General features: G+C 36.9%; 1 protein-coding gene across 2 annotated transcripts in view; it reads right to left on the bottom strand.

Moving 5' to 3' along the window:
- The window catches only part of CWC22 (CWC22 spliceosome associated protein homolog), a 78,126-nt gene that overhangs the window by 9,479 nt on the left and 44,344 nt on the right, over positions 1 to 24,303 (bottom strand). For both annotated transcript variants that reach the window (XM_066280769.1, XM_066280770.1), the window contains exons 12-16: positions 22,091 to 22,192; positions 20,477 to 20,558; positions 16,440 to 16,500; positions 1,594 to 1,671; positions 545 to 697 (exon numbers count right to left, since the gene is read on the bottom strand). In XM_066280769.1, coding sequence (XP_066136866.1) covers positions 545 to 697; positions 1,594 to 1,671; positions 16,440 to 16,500; positions 20,477 to 20,558; positions 22,091 to 22,192 — 476 coding nt within the window. The remainder of the gene's footprint in view (positions 1 to 544; positions 698 to 1,593; positions 1,672 to 16,439; positions 16,501 to 20,476; positions 20,559 to 22,090; positions 22,193 to 24,303) is intronic.

The following is a 24,303-nucleotide window of genomic DNA, read 5'->3' as shown; positions in this document are numbered from 1 at the left end:
AGTTGTATAATAAATGGCAACTTAATGAATGCATTTCAAATTCTAACCCAGTGTACATTTCTTTATTAAGAATACCTTTCTTTATTATCACTATGACCATAAGAACTCCTCCCTATTTGCTTACCAAATTCAACATTTCTCTCATGTCCTAACTAGAGGCACTGACAGTTCCCCAGGAAACAAGCAGTACCAGACCTTAGTGTATATTAATGTGTGCACAACTGCATGTGTACAAAGAGAAAAATCTCTAATAATTTCCATGAAAATATTCATAGCCATCACTATTAAAGAGCACTTGACATTTAAACTGTTAATATCACCCAGACTGGTATTTCTTACACTCATATATTTATGCACTTAGCTTTTTGATACCATGTTATATAAACATAATCTCAAAGACAGCTATTATAGTAAAAGCTTGCTACATATTTCATTTTAAATTCCATTTCCTACATAGGAAAAGTATGGCTGTATTATATCTAATACAAATCTGAGAATAATGGGCTTAAGAAGGAAGTATAAACATTGACCTCCATCTACTTACACTCCATGGAAGTGAATCAGTGTATAGAAGATGAGCAAACATCTTAGCAACATTTCTCAATTTGTTTGTTTCCAAGCGATGGATAGTATCATATTGTTCTTTGAATATACTTTCAAAAGATTCCATGTACTCTTTTTTCAGCATGCAAAATCGCTATTAAATAAAAAAACTAAATGTCACTAACATTATGAACATATTAAGTCCTCCTAAATTTACTGAATCAAATTACTCTATATCATATTTTTTGTATATCATATTATTTTGCTTTTATGATGGGGTGCTCAAAAAAGTTAATATATTATCCTTATCTACCTATGATTTATATGCAACAAAAAAATTATAGAGCATAATTATACAAATTATACAAAACTATACAAATCATAGACACACACATTTGTATACTATACAGAAAAGTTTCTCTGTAGGTAGAGTTTGGATTTAAAAATTTATTTTAGTTCATGCTCCGTATGTGCTGCCTAATATGAAGCTGATTTAAGAAGCTGCTTACAGATTTTGAAAAGACAGTATTTAATTGTCCTCTCTGGGAAATTTTTATAAAGCCATGTGGAATTTCTAATAGTTCTGAAAGAGTGATAGGCAATGGTAAGGGACTACAAAAATGAAGTGGGAACGAAGGACAGTGCGGGTGGCACACTGTAGGAAGGGAAGAACAATTCGCTTTTAGCAGTTATGTTACTATATTAGACCAGACCACTAAGCAAACACGTTAATTCACAATATTCTTTCTTTTTCATTCATCTTTTAAATTAGATTTATTGGGGTGACATTGGATTGCAAACCCATACAGGTTTCCAGAGATCAACTCAATAAAACACCATCTGCCCACTGCATTGTGTGTCCACTGCCCCAAGCAAAGTCTTCTTCTGTCCCCATTTCCCCCTCCTTTGCCCACCCCCACCTACGCCCCTATCTGTGTCTCCCCCATGCCCCTTACCCGCTCTCTCCCTGGCTAACACCACACTGTTGTCTTCAGAATTCCCTTAGTGACTCCATTAAATTCCAACAAGAGAAACGCGGCTGGAACTCACCCCAGCTAATAAGCCAAAAAATTTCTCATACGTCCTTTGCTGAGCACAGCAGTCCAGTATCATGTTGCAGAGTTCTTTCTATTTGGAAAAAAAAAAACTATTCAAAACACAATTAATTCATGTTGTATGATAATTGACCAATATGACAGAGATAGCCTAAGATTTTAAAGTTTTAAAAACACAAAACTTCTAAGACATTGTGAACTTTAGTGATTAAGACAAAATAAAACAAAAATTGGAGTGACGTCACGGAAATGGCGCTGTGAGAAGCGCGTCCAACAGCTCTCCCCTAAATCACAACAAATTTATCAACTAGAAACAGAAAAATTTATCCTCGGAGCATTCCGGAGTTCCACACAAACTGAAAGCAAAAGGACTGTTATCACTTGAATCTGAGAGACCAGGGTGTGGAGGAAGCTACTGCAGCAGCGATGCTCATTCAAGCCGCGAGGGAGTGCGCCTGCGGTGAGTCAGCCCATAGACTTGGGAACCGCCGCCGCCACGAGCGGCCGCGCGCGCGCCCGGTCCGGTTGAGCACCGCTGACGTTCCCAGCGGCCCGCACACTGCGAGTGGGGGTCGCCGGCCACCGGTGCCCGGAGCGCCCCATTCGCGCGCGTGCCTTGGGCATTCCACGCGCCCAGGGCGCCCTGCTGGCCCGCACACCCAGGGGGCTCCATTATCCTGCGCCTGGTGCGGTCCAGCCGCCAGCGGCGGGGCGAGCGGTAGAGGCTTGGGAGATTCTCTCTGTGGGCGGGGCACCTCACCCAGCCATTCAAGCTAACAATCAAGCGTTGGGGGAGGGGCGCGCGCAGGCAGCCTAAAATACCTTCGGAAGCACAGATGCGACCCAATCACTGAAATTAGCTTAACGCATAAAATCTGCGCACCCTCGGTTCTAATTGATAAGATCTCTCTCAGTTCAGCGATCCAAGACAAGAGGCGTGATATTTTTTAGTGCCTCTCGCAAAAGGGGCGGGGGCAACTTCTGATTGATAGAACCTCCATATTCAGGGATAAACGCTAACAAGAAGGACTTGGCAGATAATAAGGTCTATACTACACTAGTCGTAAGCAGAGACCAGTGCCTCTTCTTCCCTGCAAAAACAGGCTACAAAGTGTGGAAAGCCTGGCTTGAGAGGTTGTAAAGCCAGGAGCCAAGGCCAGGGCCACTATCAGAGGAGCCCAGCCCATGCAGTTCGCATTGTATTCGGACAGTCGGTAAAGAAACCATGGAGCCAAAAACTGGTGGGCCATAGTCTTTAATCTAGCTTGCACCTGGCGGGCAAGTAAAAATACACACTGGGCTCCAAAACCCCGTCACATTCAGTGCTCACAAAGCTACTGATTTACCCGAGTTTCCTAGAATCAAAGGTTTCTAGCTCAACAGCCTTATTCTCCTCAGTTCCCCATTTCCTTCCTTATCCCAGATACAAACTCTGTACAAACTGGCATCTCACTCAGTACTCCGCCATCTTGGCTGCTTTTCCTGGCCTTCTCCACGTGGCCTCCTCCCGCTGCTGGCTCTATTCTCTCTGCTCTCTCATGCTAACCTCAGGAACCAAGAGAGCAAACTCCCGCTCCGTTCCCATTTTATAGTGTAGAAATCCAAACCCTTAATCCAATATACATAATGGGGAAGTCTCTAATACAAAATCACTTCTATGAGGCATGATAGGATTGTACCACCTCACACCAAAAAGGGTGGGACAGGCTTAATCCCAAAACCAAGCCTCAGGCTACAACAATTCTCAACACACATTAATATCACCTGGGCAACGGCCTCTTTAACAAAGTGAGCATAATACATTTTATCTGCCCAACAGAGGTCCAACTAAATGATAGGCGCTGAACAGTCACCTTGACAACAATTGACTCCCACCCCCGCCTGATTACACTGGAGGCCCTGACTCTCAGAGCCTTTCCCAAAGCCTTGCACTGAGTGGGGATAGAGTGGGGATTTCCCAGCTCTTTGAGCCTCTTACTCCCCAGGCAGAAGCAGTTGCAGCCTTATAGCTGGATCACCAGGCTGCTAATTCAGAAAGGGGGGACTAGGAGAGAGAATCCAGGAAAGCAAACTCTCTCATCGTTGGACCCTGCAAACGCCAACAAGCCTTTACTTCCAGCAAGACTAAAGCCAATTATATGACATTGCCATAGAATCCCATCAACTGCAAATCCCTACCTAAGAGTGACACAGGGGCAGAGCCTGGGGTACAGAGTCACCGACTAGGAAGAGGGAGAGAAAAGAAAAAGGAAGAAGTTAACCTCTCAAAATCAAGAAAAACCCACAGACTTTACAACTTGATCCACTAATTTTTTTTTTTGTTGTTGTTGTTGTTTGTTTCTTCTATCTTTTTGCATTTATTTCCTCCACCTCGGTCCTTCTATTCTCTGCCCATCTTATGCTTCCCCTTTCTTGAACTACACTACCCATGAGTATTGCATTTTATTTTTCTTCTTCATCCTCACCCTCCTTTAAGGTTATACTCCAAAACACTTAACTCTCACTCTCTCCTCTTTTGTTTTTTTTTTTGGTTTTTTTTTTTTTTGTCTTGCTTTATTTTGTTTTTTTCTCCTCCTATTTTATTTCTTCCTTCGTTTTTCTCTTTTTCTTATTTTTTCCTTTCTATTCGTTTTTTCTTTTCTCATTTTACTTTCCTCCCATATAATCCTCAATCACGAAAAAATTAGTTAATTTGGGACTCAAGGCTTTTTTTTTGGCTTTATTTCTCTTTTTTGCTTTTGTTTTTATTTTTTTTTTTCTCTCTTGTTTGTTTATTTTTGTGGCATTTTGGGTCCTCCCAACCCAAGGTCTCCATTGTATTTAGTCTTCGCTCCACTTAATACAACAGATTTTTACTTAATATTTTTATTTTTTTCTTCTTTATTATTCTTTTTTTTCGTCCTTTTTTCTGGTTCCCTCTTATCCCACTCATTTTATCTCTTAGTTGACCATCACTTACAAGCAAATCATCTTATACTTGTCTGCTTGTCTAAGATTTTCTTCCTTTTTTTTTTTTTTTTTTTGCATTTAGTAGGTCCCTACTCCCTTTTTTTGCCCCTTGAACTCTTCACCCCAAATCAGGCCCTCCATTTTAGGCACGATATTTCCCTGAGGAGAGGAGAAGAGGGAAAGAGAAGAAAGAAAAAAGGGGGAAATAATAAATTATTACTGTTTTTTTTTGTGGGGTGTTTTATGTTTTTCTTTTGTTTGTTTGTTTTTTTACTTTTTACTCTTTATTAATTCTAATTAGTGCTATCAACAAGACCACCCTCAGATGTCAATAAGAAAGAGGAAATCGAATATTATGGATACAAAAGAAAGAGAGGTAACACAAATAGATGTGGAAAAATCTATGGAGAAAAGACTTAACATATTGGAAGCCTTGGAGCTAAATGACAGAGAATTTAAAATAGAAATCTTAAAAATACTCAGAGATATACAAGAAAACACAGAAAGGCAATATAGGGAGATCAGAAAACAACTCAATGAACACAAAGAATATATTACCAAGGAAATTGAAACTATAAAAACAAATCAAACAGAAATGAAAAACTCAATTCACGAGCTGAAAAACGAGGTAACAAGCTTAGCTAACAGAACAGCCCAGATTGAAGATAGGATTAGTGAAATAGAAGACAAACAACTTGAGGCATAACAGAGAGAAGAAGAAAGAGACTCAAAAATAATAAAAAATGAGAAAGCCCTACAGGAATTGTCTGACTCCATCAGAAAGAATAACATAAGAATAATAGGTATATCAGAGGGAGAAGAGAAAGAAAATGGAATGGAGAATATACTCAAACAAATAATAGACGAGAACTTCCCAAGCCTGTGGAAGGAACTAAAGCCTCAAATTCAAGAAGCAAACAGAACACCAAGTTTTCTTAACCCCAACAAACCCACTCCAAGGCACATCATAATAAAGATGACACAAACCAATGACAAAGAAAAAATTCTCAAGGCAGCCAGGGAAAAGAAGAGTACAACCTATAAAGGAAGGCCTATTAGATTATCATCAGATTTCTCAGCAGAAACTCTACAAGCTAGAAGAGAGTGGACCCCAATATTTAAAGCCCTGAAAGAGAGGAACTTTCAGCCAAGAATACTATACCCATCAAAGCTATCCTTCAAGTATGAAGGAGATATAAAAACATTCACAAATACAGAAAAGATGAGAGAATTGATCAACAGAAAGCCCCCACTCCAGGAAATACTAAGGGGGGTTTTCCAACCAGATTCAAAGAACAAAAGAAAACAACACCACAAGTAACAGCTCCACCAAGAACACAATAAAACCAAACTTAAACTGTGACAACAAAGGAAAAAAAGGGGAGAGAGGATGGAGATTAACAGTAGCAAAGGATGATGAAGTGCAGAAATACTTATAAGATAGGGTACTACAATGAATATGGTAGGTACCCTTTTCATTACTTAATGGTAACCACCCTTAAAAAAACCACCACAAAAACACTTGACTTAAAAAAGGTAGCAACAGAGGAAAGAAGTATGGAACACAAACAAACAAAAACAAATGATAGAAAAACAAAAGAGAAGAATCAAACTAGATACAAAACTAACAGAAAGCAATTTATAAAATGGCAGTAGGGAACCCACAAGTGTCAATAATTACACTAAATGTAAATGGATTAAACTTACCAATAAAAAGACACAGAGTAGCAGAATGGATTAAAAAAGAAAATCCAACTATATGCTGCCTACAAGAAACACATCTAAGCAACAAGGATAAAAACAAATTCAAAGTGAAAGGCTGGAAAACAATACTCCAAGCAAACAACACCCCAAAAAAAGCAGGTGTAGCAATACTCATATCTAATAATGCTGACTACAAGACAGAAAAAGTACTCAGAGACAAAAATGGTCATTTCATAATGATTAAGGGGAAGTTGAATCAAGAAGACATAACAATCCTTAATATATATGCACCAAACCAAGGAGCACCAAAATATATAAGACAGCTACTTATTGACCTTAAAACAAAAACTAACAAAAATACAATCATACTTGGAGACCTCAACACACTGCTGACGGCTCTAGATCGGTCATCCAAACAGAGAATCAATAAAGATATAGTGGCCTTAAACGAAATACTAGAACACCTGGATATGATAGACATCTACAGGACACTTCATCCCAAAGCGACAGAGTATACATTTTTCTCTAGTGTACATGGAACATTCTCAAGAATTGACCATATGTTGGGCCACAAAGACAATATCAGCAAATTTAGAAAAATTGAAATTGTACCAAGCATATTTTCTGATCATAAAGCCTTGAAACTAGAATTCAACTGCAAAAAAGAGAAAAAAATCCCACAAAAATGTGGAAACTAAACAACATACTTCTAAAAAATGAATGGGTCAAAGAAGAAATAAGCGCAGAAATCAAAAGATATATACAGACAAATGAAAATGAAAATACGACATATCAGAATCTCTGGGATGCAGCAAAAGCAGTAATAAGAGGAAAGTTCATATCACTTCAGGCCTATATGAACAAACAAGAGAGAGCCGAAGTAAACCACTTAACTTCACACCTTAAGGAACTAGAAAAAGAAGAACAAAGACAACCCAAAACCAGCCGAAGAAAGGAGATAATAAAAATCAGAGCAGAAATAAATGAAATAGAGAACAGAAAAACTATAGAAAAAATCAATAAAACAAGGAGCTGGTTCTTTGAAAAGATCAACAAAATCGACAAACCCTTGGCAAGACTCACCAAGGAAAAAAGACACAAGACTCAAATAAATAAAATCCAAAATGAAAGAGGAGAGATCACCACAGACATCATAGAAATACAACGAATTATTGTAGAATACTATGAAAAATTATATGCCACCAAATACAACAATCTAGAAGAAATGGATAAATTCCTAGAACAATACAACCTTCCTAGACTGAGTCATGAAGACGCAGAAAGCCTAAACAGACCAATCAGCAGGGAGGAAATAGAAAAAACTATTAAAAATCTCCCCAAAAATAAAAGTCCAGGCCCAGACGGTTATACTAGTGAATTCTATCAAACATTCAAAGAAGACTTGGTTCCTATTCTACTCAAAGTCTTCCAAAAAATTGAAGAAGAAGCAATACTTCCAAACACATTTTATGAGGCCAACATGTCCTTCATACCAAAACCTGGCAAGGATGGCACAAAGAAAGAAAACTACAGACCAATATCTCTAATGAATACAGATGCTAAAATACTAAACAAAATACTGGCAAACCGAATACAACAACATATTAAAAAAATAATACATCATGATCAAGTGGGATTCATCCCAGAATCTCAAGGATGGTTCAACATACGCAAAACGGTTAACGTAATACACCATATCAACAAAACAAAGAACAAAAACCACATGATCTTATCAATAGATGCAGAAAAGGCTTTTGATAAAATACAACACAATTTTATGTTTAAGACTCTCAACAAAATGGGTATAGAAGGAAAATATCTCAACATGATAAAGGCCATATATGATAAACCATCAGCCAACATCCTATTAAACGGCATAAAACTGAGGACTTTCTACCTTAAATCAGGAACAAGACAGGGTTGTCCACTCTCTCCACTCTTATTCAACGTGGTGCTAGAAGTTCTGGCCAGAGCAATCAGACAAGACAAAGAAATAAAAGGCATCCATATCGGAAAAGAAGAAGTAAAGCTATCACTTTTTGCTGATGATATGATCCTATACATCGAAAACCCGAAGGACTCCACAAAAAGATTATTAGAAACAATAAACCAATACAGTAAGGTCGCAGGATACAAAATTAACATACAAAAGTCCATAGCCTTTCTATATGCCAACAATGAAATATTAGAAAACGAACTCAAAAAAATAATCCCCTTCACGATTGCAACAACAACAAAAAAATACCTAGGAATAAACATAACAAAGAACGTAAAGGACCTATATAATGAAAATTACAAAGCATTGTTAAGGGAAATCGAAAAAGATACAATGAGATGGAAAAATATTCCTTGTTCTTGGATAGGAAGAATAAATATAATCAAAATGGCCATATTACCCAAAGCAATATACAAATTTAAGGCAATTCCCATCAAAATTCCTATGAGATTTTTTAAAGAAATGGAGCAAAAAATCATCAGATTTATATGGAACTATAAAAAACCCCGAATAGCCAAAACAATCCTAAGGAAAAAGAATGAAGCTGGGGGCATTACAATACCTGACTTTAAACTATATTTTAGGGCCACGATAATCAAAACAGCATGGTATTGGCAGAAAAATAGACACTCAGACCAATGGAACAGAATAGAAAGCCCAGAAATAAAACCACATATATATGGTCAAATAATTTTTGATAAAGGGGCCAACAACACACAATGGAGAAAAGAAAGCCTCTTCAACAAATGGTGTTGGGAAAACTGGAAAGCCACATGCAAAAGAATGAAACTCGACTACAGCCTGTCCCCGTGTACTAAAATTAATTCAAAATGGATCAAAGACCTAAATATAAGACCTGAAACAATAAAGTACATAGAAGAAGACATAGGTACTAAAATCATGGACCTGGGTTTTAAAGAACATTTTATGAACTTGACTCCAATGGCAAGAGAAGTGAAGGCAAAGATAAATGAATGGGACTACATCAGAATTAAAAGTTTTTGCTCAGCAAGAGAAACTGATATCAAAATAAACAGACAGCCAACTATATGGGAACTGATATTTTCAAACGACAGCTCAGATAAGGGCCTAATATCCAAAATTTACAAAGAACTCATAAAACTCAACAACAAACAAACAAACAATCCAATTAAAAAATGGGAAGAGGACATGAACAGACACTTCTCCCAGGAAGAGATACAAATGGCCAACAGATATATGAAAAGATGCTCAGCTTCATTAGTTATTAGAGAAATGCAAATCAAAACTACAATGAGATACCACCTCACTCCTGTTAGATTAGCTATTATCAACAAGACGGGTAATAGCAAATGTTGGAGAGGCTGTGGAGAAAAAGGAACCCTCATTCACTGTTGGTGGGACTGTAAAGTAGTACAACCATTATGGAGGAAAGTATGGTGGTTCCTCAAAAAACTGCAAATAGAACTACCTTATGACCCAGCAATCCCTCTACTGGGTATATACCCCAAAACCTCAGAAACATTGATACGTGAAGACACATGTAGCCCCATGTTCATTGCAGCACTGTTCACAGTGGCCAAGACATGGAAACAACCAAATAGCCCTTCAATAGAAGACTGGATAAAGAAGATGTGGCACATATACACTATGGAATACTACTCAGCCATAAGAAATGATGACATCAGATCATTTACAGCAAAATGGTGGGATCTTGATAACATTATAAGGAGTGAAATAAGTAAATCAGAAAAAAACAAGAACTACATGATTCCATACATTGGTGGAACATAAGAGACATGGACAAGAGTGTGGTGGTTACCAAGGGTGGGGGGGGGAGGGAGGACATGGGAGGGAGGGAGGGAGAGAGTTAGGGGGAGGGGGAGGGGCACAGAGAACTAGATAGAGGGTGACGGAGGACAATCTGACTTTGGGCGAGGGGTTTGCAACATAATTTGATGACAAAATAACCTAGACATGTTTTCTTTGAATATATGTACCCTGATTTATTAATGTCATCCCATTACCATTAATAAAAATTTATTAAAAAAAAAATAAAAGAAAAAAAAATAAAACAAAAATTACGGCATTTTTCGCTCCATAAGACACACTTTCACCGCCACAAAAATGGAGGGGAAAATGCCTGTGTGTCTTATGGAGCAAATGTTCATTTTCTTAGCTGCTGAGGGGCACTGCACCGGTAAACACATGTAGAATGAGCGCCAGCGGGAGCGTAATCATACCCGCGACAGCTGTGTGCAGAACCCCACCATCTGCGTGACCAGTTTAGAGCACATATTAGCGAAACCACAAAAAACTTTAAAGAAATGAAGACTCATCTAGCTGTAATTCCTGGGGGTCTTACCAGCCAGTTGCAACCTCTCGACATTTCCATCAACAAACCGTTTAAAGTCTGTATGCGAGAAGAGTGGAACAAATGGATGGCTGCTGGTAATCATGATCTGACACCAACTGGACGAATGAAGATACCCACTATCACTCAGGTTTGTGAATGGGTGAAAACACCATGGCAGTCAGTGAAGAATGAAACCATGGTATGGTCATTCAAAAAATGTGGCATTAGCAATGCCTGAGATGGCACTGAAGATGGTATCATATATGAAAATAGCGAAGAAAGTGATACCAGTGATTGTGAGCAACTGAGCTTCTTAAATTCTGACACTAGCGATGATGAGTTCCTGGGGTTCCTGGACAACTAGAAGAGTATTTGAACATTAAAGTCTCTTCTCATTTGTTAATAATAGTGCTAATGGCTGTTAATACTGCTGTTGAGTTTACATTGTTGAAATATTATTGTGGTATATTTTATTAAATATTTCAACACAACATTTGGTTCAGAATATTTTTTTTCTTATTTTCCTCCTTAAAACCCTAAGCGCGCCTTACGGTCAGGTGTGTCTTATGGAGTGAAAAATATGATAATCTGTTAAAAGCAGTTTTTAAAAGCCTTCAGTCTGACAGTTTCCACATATCATTCATGCTAATTAGACTGACTGTAAAATTCTCAACTTATATAAATAGGAACTACTTTTAGAGCACCTAGCATGTGAAACACATAAAGAGACTGAATAAACTGTTTTCTAGAAAGATTCAATACAGAATTCTTTTAAATATAGGTCACCAATATGACATATCACCAGTACATTTAACAATTCAGTTATATACTTTTCAAAGATCTAAACTTAATTATTAGAATGTTTATTTAGTTAGTATGGAAAAGGCAGAACATGATGAATCTTTATAGGAGCAAAAATAGGCACAAGCTTCAATAATAATTTAAATGACTCTCTGGTTGTTAAAATATACTAAAAAACATAGAAAAAGAAAAAGATATCTGTGGCTGAATTTTCTAGCTTCAAAATAAATGTTATGCATATAGATCTGTCTACAGCTTAATCTATACTTATAGATGAAATCACTTCTTAACTGTGGAATCATATAGTGTGTCTGTAAAGTTATGGTGCACTTTTGACCGGTCCCAGGAAACCAACCAAAGACGATAGAAATGTGAAATCTGCACCAAATAAAAGGAAAACTCTCCAGTTTCACACCTATTCAGTGCAGTTCGATGTGGGCTCACGCACAGATTTCTTAGGGCTCCTTAGGTAGCTATCCTGTATAGCCTCTACAGACTCGTCACTGACTGATGGCCTACCAGAACAGGGGTTTCTCCACCAAACTGCCGGATTCCTTCAACTGCTTATCCCACCGAGTAATGTTATTCCTAAGTGATGGTGCTTCGTTATAAACGCACCGATATTCACGTTTGCACTTTGGTCACGGATTCGACCAGTCAAAAGTGCACCATGACTTTACGGACACACTGTATATTGTCCAATCAGCTATTTATATACCTTGAAAACTCCTCTGTGAAAATTCTGTTAAACTAATAAATCCAAGAATAAATCCAGGATCAAAAAATATTATCACAAATGATTAATAATTAACAAATATTATTTATAATTCCTAAAATAATCCTAATGAAGTATGTAATGATTACAGCAATATCTTAAAGAAACTCAGGCAACATGGACAAATAAATGGAGACAAAAATTAAAAAGTTTAAAATTATTTTTCCCAAATATACTAATTGCAATATATTAGCTTTTTTTTTTTTTTTTTTCCTTACAGGGACAGAGAGTCAGAGAGAGAGTCAGGGAGAGGGATAGATAGGGATAGACATACAGGAATGGAGAGAGAGATGAGAAGCATCAATCATCAGTTTTTCGTTGCTGCACCTTAGTTGTTCATTGATTGCTTTCTCATATGTGCCTTGACCACGGGCCTTCAGCAGACTGAGTAACCCCTTGCTCGAGCCAGCGACCTTGGGTCCAAGCTGGTGAGCTTTTTGCTCAAGCCAGATGAGCCTGCACTCAAGCTGGCGAGCTTGAGGTCTCAAACCTGGGTCCTCCTCATCCCAGTCCGATGCTCTATCCACTGTGCCACCGCCTGGTCAGACATATATTAGCTTTCTATAAACAGAAAGCAAGCTTATAAAATGTATACCCTTTCAGTTCATTTTGGCTTTTACTTAATTTACCTTCATATATTCAATTAGCAATTTTGACATTTTGTCATATTTAAAGCACAAGATGCAAGCTAAGTAAACATTGTAAACATTTAAAGAATCAGGTCAATACGTATTTACTGCATGCATTTATGTGCAAGGGAGAGGAAGAGAAGCCTGAAGAAGTACAGAACAGACTCTACAACTGTGCTGTTCAGAAGGGTAACCCATACCACATGTAGCTATTTAAATTTAAATTATTTATTATATAAAGTTAAAATTTTAGTTCCTTAGTCACGCCACATTTCAAGTAGTCAAAAGCCATATGTGAATAGTGGCTACTGTACTGGACAGTGTAGACTATGAATACTTCCATCACAAAATAAAGTTCTTTTGGTCAGTGCTATTATAGAAGCTGATAATGTACTTAAAAAACAAACTCCTCAAAGGCATCATTTCACAATATAGGGTAATTTTAGATATCTTTATATTACTAGGTTATTACCATTTTAAAGACTGGTCACAAGTTATCTCAATTAAATAAATGTTTATAAATGTATAAGTTTTGAAAAGATGTACTTTATCAAAATTTAATACAGTACTCAAAACTTAAAATGAGGCTTTTCTGACTTCTGCTTTATTATGTTAATTTTAGATATTAAAAGGCATTTTCAGCTTTTCTACCAACATTGTATTTTACAACAACGTAAGAGCTAATCAGGTTGTAAACAGTGTAACATGGTAATATGCTGATAATGGTAATATCAGCATTGTGAAGAAAGTCAACACTACTTATAAAACAAATTACTTTCTTCCCTAGACTAAATGCAATTATAAGAGTTATTCCCTGTGGCTTATAATAATTAAATATTTTAACATTTTAATTAAATAGTATAACAGTTTTAGGAGAGTCTTTTGATTATATAACTATAGATACACTAAGATACTCTTCCCAATATTATTGAAATATGTTGAGGTTAGTCCTAATATTATCCTCTGGATTAATATTAATAAAATTTATTATGACTTAATTATATTTCTTAAATAATGTGACAAGATCATTCAATTATAATTTTAAAGGTTAATTCACAGTGTTCTCTTCCAATGACAACACATCAAGTACACCGGAGTACAGACATGTACACAATAATTAATATGTGAGTAAACAAACTTTAAGAGAAAAAGAATTTCTTCTCCAAATTTTATACTACAGCATTTCAAGAATAAACCTATATTCCATAACAAACATTGGCAAACTTTTTCTGTAAATGGTCAGATAGTAAATATTTTAGGTTTTAGAGGCCATATGGTTGGTCTCTGTTGCAACTAGTTAGTTCTGCTACAGGGCAAAAGAAACCTTGCATAACCAATGGGCATGGCTATAATCCAATAAAACTATTTCTTACAAAAATAGGCAATGACCTATAAGAACAGTCTGCCGATCTCTGTAGTAGATCATTCTTAAAGCTTTAAGACAAAGGACTTACTTACAGCTAATGGAAATTCATCTCAGAGAGTCAAGATCTTTTAGATGAACTAGAAACAAAACAGCCTATTCGACTCCAGCATCTGTGCTGGGTCTAGCACATGTAAAGCAAGGTATGAAAAACAAAATCCAAAAGCCTTGGCTCAGGTCCCAAGGATCTAGATGGACCAAGAGTAATACACACAAGAACACAACTAAAAACATACCTAAGATAATCTATTTAATCCAGTTTTTATTATCCCTAGCATTAGAGTTCTATGAAAATTTGATTAGTAAGGATAAGGTCTACTGGAAAGTTCTGTCAATTTCTATCACAACAAGTTTTTGACACATAAGCACATGTTTATTTGGCGCATGTGTGCCTATTTTTATCACTTAATGTATACATACTGATGTAGCAAACAAAGTTGATTCACATTAGTCTTATGTGTGAAGCTATAGTGTACCCATGGCTACTGATAAAGTTCATTTACGCCACTGTAATTTTTACGAATTTCAACAAGAAAGAAATGCTACAGAAGCATGTCTGTCGCATCCACCATATTCCCTGGACTTAGCACCCTCCGACTATCACTTGTTTTTGTCCTTACAAAATTTTTTAAAGGGCAAAAAATTCAAAAATGAAGAAGATATCAAATAAGCACTGGTTCAATTTTTCACATCAAAAGATAAAATATTTTTCAAAAATGGGATATACAAATTGCCCTCATGCTGGCAAGAAATCATTAATAATAATGACAATTATATTATTTAATAAAGTTTATTGACGGTAAGAAAAATTTGAATTTTGTTTTATTCCAAAAATGGACAGAACTTTCCGGTAGACCTTATATATTGAGTTATAAAACTATGAGTCCTCTGGCTAAAAGGGGTCTATTATGTATTTTATAGATCGTTGAATACCTGACATCTGGCAAAGTGCCTGACTATAACATGCTGAATACATTTTGTTGAATGAATGACTAAAAAAGAAAAATGATAGATTCTTCTATATCTAATTTAAGCTATGCAACATATATAATGACCTTTACAATTTTTACCCCCAAATAATGCTTTAGTACATAAAGTAGATAAACCAGGTAATTTAATAAAGAACAAATTTCCTACTGTATTTAAGCCACAATTTGATTTATAGGTAACCACTCCAAAATTTCTGCACAGTGTGGTGATTCAAAGAGAGCTTCTCCTTTTCCCACATTGTATTCAAGCAGCAACTTAGTTCACTGGAAGGAATAGCACATATAAACATGCCAGGTCTCCTAAATTTAGTTATTTTTAAATTAAAATTTTTCTCGAGTTATTTAAAATTTTGATTTATTGACAATTTTAGAAAATCTATCTCCCTATATATTTTTTGACAGAGACAGAGAGAGATAGAGAGAGGGACAGATAGGAACTGACAGGAAGGGAAAGAGATGAGAAGCATTAATTCTTTGTTGTGGCACTTGAGTTATTCACTGATTGCTTTCTCCTATGTGCCTTGACTGGGGGGCTACAGCAGTGAGTGAACCCTTGCTCAAGCCAGCAACTTTGCACTTGTAAGGTCGATGGATAATGGGGAAAGGTCAGGCCCAGGAACTTTGGCTAGGACCGCCCACAATCAAGCGCACCAAAAGAAACTTCCCAAGAACCCTTTGGAAAACAGCGACTGTCTGCCAGCCAGTGAGATTTCACCACGTCATATTAGCTCGACCACCCTAGGGACCCTTTAAATACCTCCCACGTGGGTCACCACTTGTGACTTCCCTGGCTTCCATCTTTTCTCGGGGCCAGGGAACCTCATCAGGCGGGATGCGTGCTCTGTACTCAATAAAACCTTTTATTATTCCACAGTTTGTGGCTCGGGCCCCTTCCTTCCTTCTTGGCGGGGAAAAATACCTTATAGGACTTCAAGCCAGTGACCTTTGGGCTCGAGCCAGCACAACCAAGGGATCATGTCTATGATCCCATGCTCAAGCCAGCAACCCTGTGCTCAAGCCAGATGAGCCCGCACTCAAGCTGGCAACCCTGGGGGTTTTGAACCTGGGTTCTCTATGTCCCAGGGTAATGCTCTATCTACTGTGCCACCACCTGGTCAGGTTACATTTAAATAATAAATATTTAGTACTAAGTTATTGTTTCAATTCATGAAACCTATTAACTGTCCAAAATATTTTTATAACCAATATATTTCCTAATTGAAAAAAAGTATTAACTTACTGTTTGGCTTTCAGGAAACTCCATTTTCAGCAGTTTGTGAGCACATTCCTCAAAATCTAAACTGTAGAGATAAAATGCTCATGATGGTTAGGTTAAAAACCTGCAGTATAGTTTAACGGTAGTACTTTTTTATAGTATATACAAGAATTTTACATTAAGTTACTTTACTTTTTTATTATAATTTTGTGTATATTGTATATATAAAAGATATAACTCTTAACTCAAAAAAGGCAGTAGTGATAACATACTACAATATGGAGCCTTAAATTATCCTATGTGAAAAAGGTCAGACACAAAAGACCACATATAGTATAATGCCATTTATATAACATGTCCTGAATAGGAAAACAGACACAGAAGGTAGACTTCAATTTTTATTATACTCCTAACTTATTTCCAATTCTCTCTAATCCACGTCAAGAAATGGGAAAAGGCCCTGGCAGGTTGGCTCAGTGGTAGTGTTGGCCTGGCGTGCGGAAGTCCCGGGTTCAATTCCCGGCCAGGGCACACAGGAGAAGCGCCCATTTGCTTCTCCACCCCTCCCCCTCTCCTTCCTCTCTGTCTCTCTCTTCCCCTCCCGCAGCTAGGGCTCCATTGGAGCAAAGATGGCCCGGGCGCTGGGGATGGCTCCATGGCCTCTGCCTCAGGCGCTAGAGTGGCTCTGGTTGCAACAGAGCGACGCCCTGGATGGGCAGAGCATCGCCCCCTGGTGGGCGTGCCGGGTGGATCCCGGTCGGGCGCATGCAGGAGTCTGTCTGCCTGCCTCCTGGTTTCCAGCTTCAGAAAAATACAAAAAAAGAAAGAAAGAAAGAAATGGGAAAAGATGTTCCAGCATCCCAGCATGACATCTAGTGCTTAATCAACATTTTTCGTTATCCTGATTCTTACCCAAATACAGGGCTTCCAAATTTTATAATAATCAAGCCTAAAAACAGCAAATAACCAAAATCACTCACAAATAAAAGGTTTTATAAAACATTCGTATCAATTACATTTAAAATATCTTCCACATGCTTCACTTAAGAGAATAATCAAACTCAATGTGAACTTGCTGAAGGAATAATGCTACTATAATTTACACTTTTTGTAGAATGTTCAAACTTTCACTTTTTGATAAAAGTAGTATAAAGTAATTACCCACTAAAATACGATTATAAAAAGTTTATCTGTATTTTTCAGCTTCTGTCACTTTCTGAGTCTCATCAGCACAATAAGGGTAAAAACCCAGGATGATAAAATGTAACAACAACAAAAAAATCCAAAATAAAATAGTTATTTTAGAAAAATTTATCAGGAAAGAGCTTTTATAACACATAATATTAAACAATATTTAAGCACTAAGATTAAAATAATAAAATGTAGTCGACAAATTTCAATAACATAGCAAAGATTAAAATATAAAGTGTCATCTATTCGGTGGGACACTTGAATCTATGTAAACACAATAAATTAAAATCATTAAAAATTAAAAAAAAAAAGTGTAGTTGACAAACTTTAATAACATAGCAATACCAAAAAGTATTTAAAAAGATGTGACATTTTCCTTTCTAAAGTATTATTTCTAAAATCTGCCTACCAATTTGTCCAATAAAGATAATGCTACAGGCATGATACTATATATTCTCTAGAGTTTTGTGCCTCTGACATTATGTTAGACCTCTTCCCCATATCAATAACAAGGCTTCATCAGCCTAAGATGCAATTCTGGCATGAACAGGGTATTTTGATTATTTGTGTTGAACAAGAAGATTGTCTCTTTTTTAAGTTTCTTTGCACTGATCCATTCTTTTTTTTTTTTTTTTTTTTCTCTGAAGCTGGAAACGGGGAGAGACAGTCAGACTCCCGCATGCGCCCGACCGGGATCCACCCGGCACACCCACCAGGGGGCGATGCTCTGCCCCTCCGGGGCGTCGCTCTGCCGCGACCAGAGCCACTCTAGCGCCTGGGGCAGAGGCCAAGGAGCCATCCCCAGCACCCAGGCCATCTTTGCTCCAATGGAGCCTTGGCTGCGGGAGGGGAAGAGAGAGACAGAGAGGAAGGAGGGGGGGTGGAGAAGCAAATGGGCGCTTCTCCTATGTGCCCTGGCCGGGAATCGAACCCGGGTCCCCCCGCACGCCAGCCCGACGCTCTACCGCTGAGCCAACCGGCCAGGGCCCTGATCCATTCTTTATATAATTTTCTGTCAGTATATTTTTAAGTGAGAGGAGGGGAGGTAGAGAGACAGACTCCTGTATACGCCCCAGTGGAGATCAACTCGGCAATCCGAGTCGGGCTCCTGTTCAAATCAACTGAGCTATCCTCAGCGTCTGAAGCCGAAGCTCAAACCAACAGAGCCACTGGCTGCAAGAGGGAAAGAGAGAGAGAAGGGGGAGAGAGAAGAGAAGCAGATGGTCACTTTTCATGTGTGCCCTGACAGGGGACTGAATCCAGGACTCAGCACGCCGGGCAGACAACTCTATCCACTGAGCCGACCGGCCAGGGCTGTCGTCATTGTCTTAATGCTGGAATTTTCAAATCTTTTGTGTGAGTCACAGATTATTAAGGTTAGATAAACTTTAGAAAAAAGGTTACTTTTAAATAATTATTCAAAGGACACCACTATAACCCTTCAAAGTTAATGTTAACAGCAATATTAAAACAATAAACCTGTTGTTTACAACTTATTACTGTTGCATTCTAAAAAGGACATACAAATAAAGGTCAAACTGTAAGAACAGTTATCTATAACAGTAAGTTCTCATCTTCCATTTTGATTCAGCATGAAAAATATTTAATAGTTATTTTCTTTCATGTGAAAGGCAAAGCAATAGGTAAGCATAAACCAAAAAATTTCTAACCAATGTTTGCTGTTAAACTTTTCTTTCTGAAGATGAATCTAAGCCAGAAAGTTTTCAGACAGACTGAAAAACAAGATGACTCCACTGATGAATCATTATTGCTATTACATCATACAAAATGGAAATATATAAAACCTAGAAACAAGGCAAAAGAGAGAAAACATTCCTCCTTTCCTGTAAAATGTAAGTACTGTGCCCACTAAATCAATAGATTCATATACAAAACAACAGATGTACTAGACAGTCAACATTTTCATTTACTTCTCTTTGAAACCAAACTCATAGCCTTCAAAGGGAATAGGTTTGTTTTCATAACATGATAGTTCTTACTTAACATTGCTCTGAAGGGTCCTAAAAACCTTCCAATGCTTATTTTCTGTTTCCATTTATATATATTTCCATCTGCCCAACAAATCAGTGTCCAAAAGTTAACACTGGTTAAAAGTTAACACATAACAGTGCTTTTCTCCTTAGAATCAGAATTGGAAAACTAGAAAAAAAAAAAAAATGTTGCCCTGGCTGGTTGGCTCAGTGGTAGAGCATTGGCTTGGTGTGTGGAAGTCCCGGGTTCAATTTCCGGTCAGGGCACACAGGAGAACCAACCAATTGCTTCTCTACCCTTCCCCCTCTCCCTTCTCTCTATCTCTTCTCCTTCCACAGCCAAGGCTTCACTGGAGCAAGTTGGCTAGGGTACTGAGGATGGCACAATGGCCTGGTCTCATGTGCTAAAATGGCTCGCACTGCAGTGGATCACTGCCGGGTGGGCATGCCGGGTGTATCTTGGTCCGGCACATGCGGGATTCTCTCTGCCTCCCTGCTTCTCACTTAAGAAAAATATTTAAAAAAAAAGAAAAAAAGAAAATAAAATTTTAAAATTTTTACTCCATAATTAAATACTGTACTAGTTCTGTAATATACTTGTTTTTAGATTCTTATTAGAGATATCTAACTATAAGGAATGACAGCTAAAAAATATTTAATTATGCAACACAGTTAGACCTTCCAAATAAATAAATACAATTTGCTTTTGAAGAACCAACAGTAGGGATCTATCAGCTTGGGCTTGGGATAGGGGCAGAGAGGTAGGTAATTTGAGAATTTCTCAAATAGTATCGTTTTCTGTCATCAGATCCCCAAAAACACATCTCCTTGTTTATTTGCTTTCAGAAATAAGATTCTACCGAGCTACAGTTATCTTACCTTGACTGAATAGCAAGATAAATTGTACGACGAAATGAGACAAGGTTAATTTCTGTCTTGTCATGAATAGTCACCTTTTGTCCTAAAAGAAACATAAGATTATGCAACTACAAAAATAAATGTCAAGAACTGAAAATGTATTTCTGTATAATGTTTCTGGATGCATTCAGAGTCTATGAGTTTAATAATAATATTCTTTTTTTTAATTTTAAAAAATTTATTGATGTCAACAAGTTAGGAAGGGAAAGGGAGAGAAGGAGAGAGGGAGAGGGAGGGAGGGAGAGAAGAAGAGGGAGGGAGAAAGGGTGAGAGAAGGGGGGAGAGAGAGAGAGAGAGAGAGAGAGAGAGACAGGAACATTTATCTGTTCCTGTATGTGCCTGACCAGGGATCCAACTGGCAACCTCTACACTTCAGGACAATGCTCCAACCAACTGAGCTATCCTAGCTGCTAGGGCAACAATATTCTTTTCTACAGTGTGAATTACCATTTGTAGAACTCAAAACAACTATTTCAACTCTGTTTTGCTGTATCTTAAAGTACTTTAATTACAGTTTTGTTAGATCAAAGTCCAGAACCAAGACAGGAAAACTATTTTTCTGTGTCACTAGTTCATTTAGACATTATTAAAGGCTGCACTCACAATGTAGTTTGGTAAAACATTATTTCTAGAGTTTTAAATAGTAGTAGCTTCATAATTTGGGAGAATGTACTTCTAACCATTAGTTACCACTTTCAGACAACACTGGGATTATCATGACAAGTTGGACTGGTCCAATATAAATATATATTTGTCAAACTTCAAAAACTTCCTGTTAAATATCTAATCAGTTTTATTTGAATAGTATTTTCACATAAAACAAAGAAATTCAAAAGTAAAATGTAGTACATGAATAGCAAGATGTTTTAAATAAGAAAATAAAAAAATTAAACTTATTTTTATAAAATATAATTATAGAAGAGCAATTATGCTCTAAGACAGAACTAAAATACATTATGCTCTAAAAGAGAAAGATAAACTTTGAACATTTTCTAATATGTAATACAAGTAAACAGTAACCAGGGTAGGCATGTTATGATGTTTTAACTGAGACTCTAGCAAAGTAGTGAACTTATTTTGCTGTGAAATATAATGTAATCAAAGCTGAATAGGAAGAACATCATGCCTGCTTTTGTATAAATATAGATTTTGGCCTCCCCACTCTATTTTGCCAAAATGAACAGTAAATATCTAGTCATTCTCATCTGTCACATTAATGCCAGGGTAACATAAATTATATGCACTCAACATGAATACACCTTTTCACAGTGTATAATCAAAAACATAAAATGTCAAATTAAAATTAAGCTGATGTTAAAAATGAACTTCCTGATTTACTACTTTTAGAGCAAGGGTTTTCAACCCTGGCAATACTGACAGAGCTGAAAAACACTTTTGGGGGGGCAGTCTTGTGACTTGAGGATGTTTAACAGCATTCTTAGCCTTTACCTACTAGAGGCCAGTAGCAATTTTCCTAACTCCCACAGATCGAAAACCATTGTTTTAGAGAATTACATTAAAATTAATTTAATTTCAGAGTATTTTACAGTATTACTTAAATAAACTATACTTAACCTTCTTCATCTTCTTCTCCCTCTTCCTCATCTTCCTCCTCCTCTTCACTACTTCCAGCATCTTGGTCAGTGTTTGAGTCACTATCTCCTTCGTCAAGAATTTCTAAAAGAACAAAGTAAATTTAGGAAAATATTAAAGAGCAAGTGATACTCATGCATTTCATTCTGTGAATATAATTCTCAGTTCACTGAAATCCATAATGGTGTAAGTTTATCAATGGTGTAAGTTTATCAACCAATAAAAACAATCATACAGGCCTCCTGTTTTTGTGTAGGTCATCAGGAAGCATTAAAACTATTTTAACTAGAGAGAGCCACTTGTCATTCTTCTCACAGGCAGAAAGTAACTACAAAACAAGAAAGGGGTGAAAAAGAGCAAGAGCATATTATAGTCAAAAAATTCTTAGTTCACCATCAGAAAGAAGACAGTCTATTACAAAAAGCTAAGGTTTGACATAAAAAACAAGAATGTAGGCTAAGAATGTTTTTTGAAAGACAAAAAAGAGAAGAAACAATTTTATAACTTAGCATTCATTTTAAATAAACACCAATGTGATTTTTATTAAAATGTACACATATTAAATAGAACACTACACTCAATCTAAAGACTTTCTATATGTAAAACAAAAATTACAAGTTTAAAAGCCTTTATGAAAACTGGTAAGATGAACACTTTATTAGACTACTACTTCTTAAAATATAACTCACATTCAGAACTGGGTGAAACCAGTGATGTAAATAAGAGACTAAACAAGGACAGTCATGATATTAAGAGTAAACAAATAACAAAAACTAAAATTATATTTTGTCCAATGGTGTGTGCCTGATAAAAGATTTGCAAACCTGGCCAACACTTCATTTTTTCATTTCTATTTTACTCAGAGAATTTTTAATAAAAAGTTTGGAGCCAGGTCATTTTAAGAAAAATTTTAATGTCTCTCTAATTAGTAAGCAGTGTAAATCAGGAACCACATATAATATTTAATGTTAGCACAGCACTTCATACTATCAGGAAGAAATCATTTTACAAATATGCAGAGTTGTCATGCAGCCCTTAGCTGACAAACAAATCTCAAGAATATTCTAGCAAATGTGACTTAAGAAATAATCTAAAGTATCTAGTTTATTATTATATAACATGGTTTAGACAGACTTTTAACAAAGGAAACTATTTAGTATTCAATAGTAGGAAGAAAGGCACTCCTGCTGTTTTCCCAAATGCTCTAAGAACTAAAACACAAGTACACTTGAGTCACTCAAGGTGCTAATTACTAAAGCTGTACCCACTTCCTGCTGTGGCCAATTTTTTATGCCAGCTCTACCAGAATATTTTATGAAAAAATGAAGGTCAAATGAATTGTTTAGTCATTTACCTCATCCTCTCCTCATCTTTCACTTTAGAATCAACTTACTGAAATCACATAATGACAATTGGATTTCATCAACCAAATAAAAGCAGTGGTTTCAAAGTATGGTCTGTGAGTCCCAGGGGGAATCCCTGACCTGTCCGGTGGTCTGCGAGGTTAAAACTATTGTCATGACAATACCAAGACACTATCTGCCTTACACTGTGGCTGACACCTGCAACGATATGGTCCAAAAGCAATGGGGGTTAAAACTGCTGCAACCTGAGCACAAACCCAAGCATCACACTGCATTCGCAGTGGCGCTCTCTACGGCTGCCACTCTTGTAGTAGGGGAGAAAACAGCTTCACTTCAGAATGCCCCTGAAGAAGTAGGAAATTACTGATTTTATTAAATCTCAGCCCTTGAATATAAGCCTTTATAATAATCTGAGTAACAAAACATGAAGCTCAAATATAGAACTGCTGTTAAAAATAGATGTAAGAAGATGGTCCTCTCAAGGAAAAAGACTTATATGATCATTTGCATTGCAAGATGAATCAGCTTTTCTTCATTTTTGCTTCAAAGAACGGCTCACAACGTATAGTTGTTCGGTATTTGGCAAACATTTACTCAAAGTGAGACTGTCACTTCAAGGAAAAGAACTAGAATTGACTCTGCCACCATGATAAAATTAAGAGTTTTCCAGAGAAAATTAGAATTTTGGAAAACCTGTGTTTGTCTGTGTGAGCTTGGTAGCTTCCCAAAACTTAAAACTCTTCTGACAAGACAGGTGATAATAGTAATACATGTGACTTCTTGATATTAACTTGTTAATTTAATTTTGATAATGTTAAGGTGTTTAACACT

The sequence above is a fragment of the Saccopteryx bilineata genome, chromosome 5, assembly GCF_036850765.1.
Source record: "Saccopteryx bilineata isolate mSacBil1 chromosome 5, mSacBil1_pri_phased_curated, whole genome shotgun sequence".
Taxonomy (NCBI): domain Eukaryota; kingdom Metazoa; phylum Chordata; class Mammalia; order Chiroptera; family Emballonuridae; genus Saccopteryx; species Saccopteryx bilineata.
Note: the sequence above shows the minus strand (reverse complement) of the source record. Positions and strands in the feature narration are given on the sequence as shown.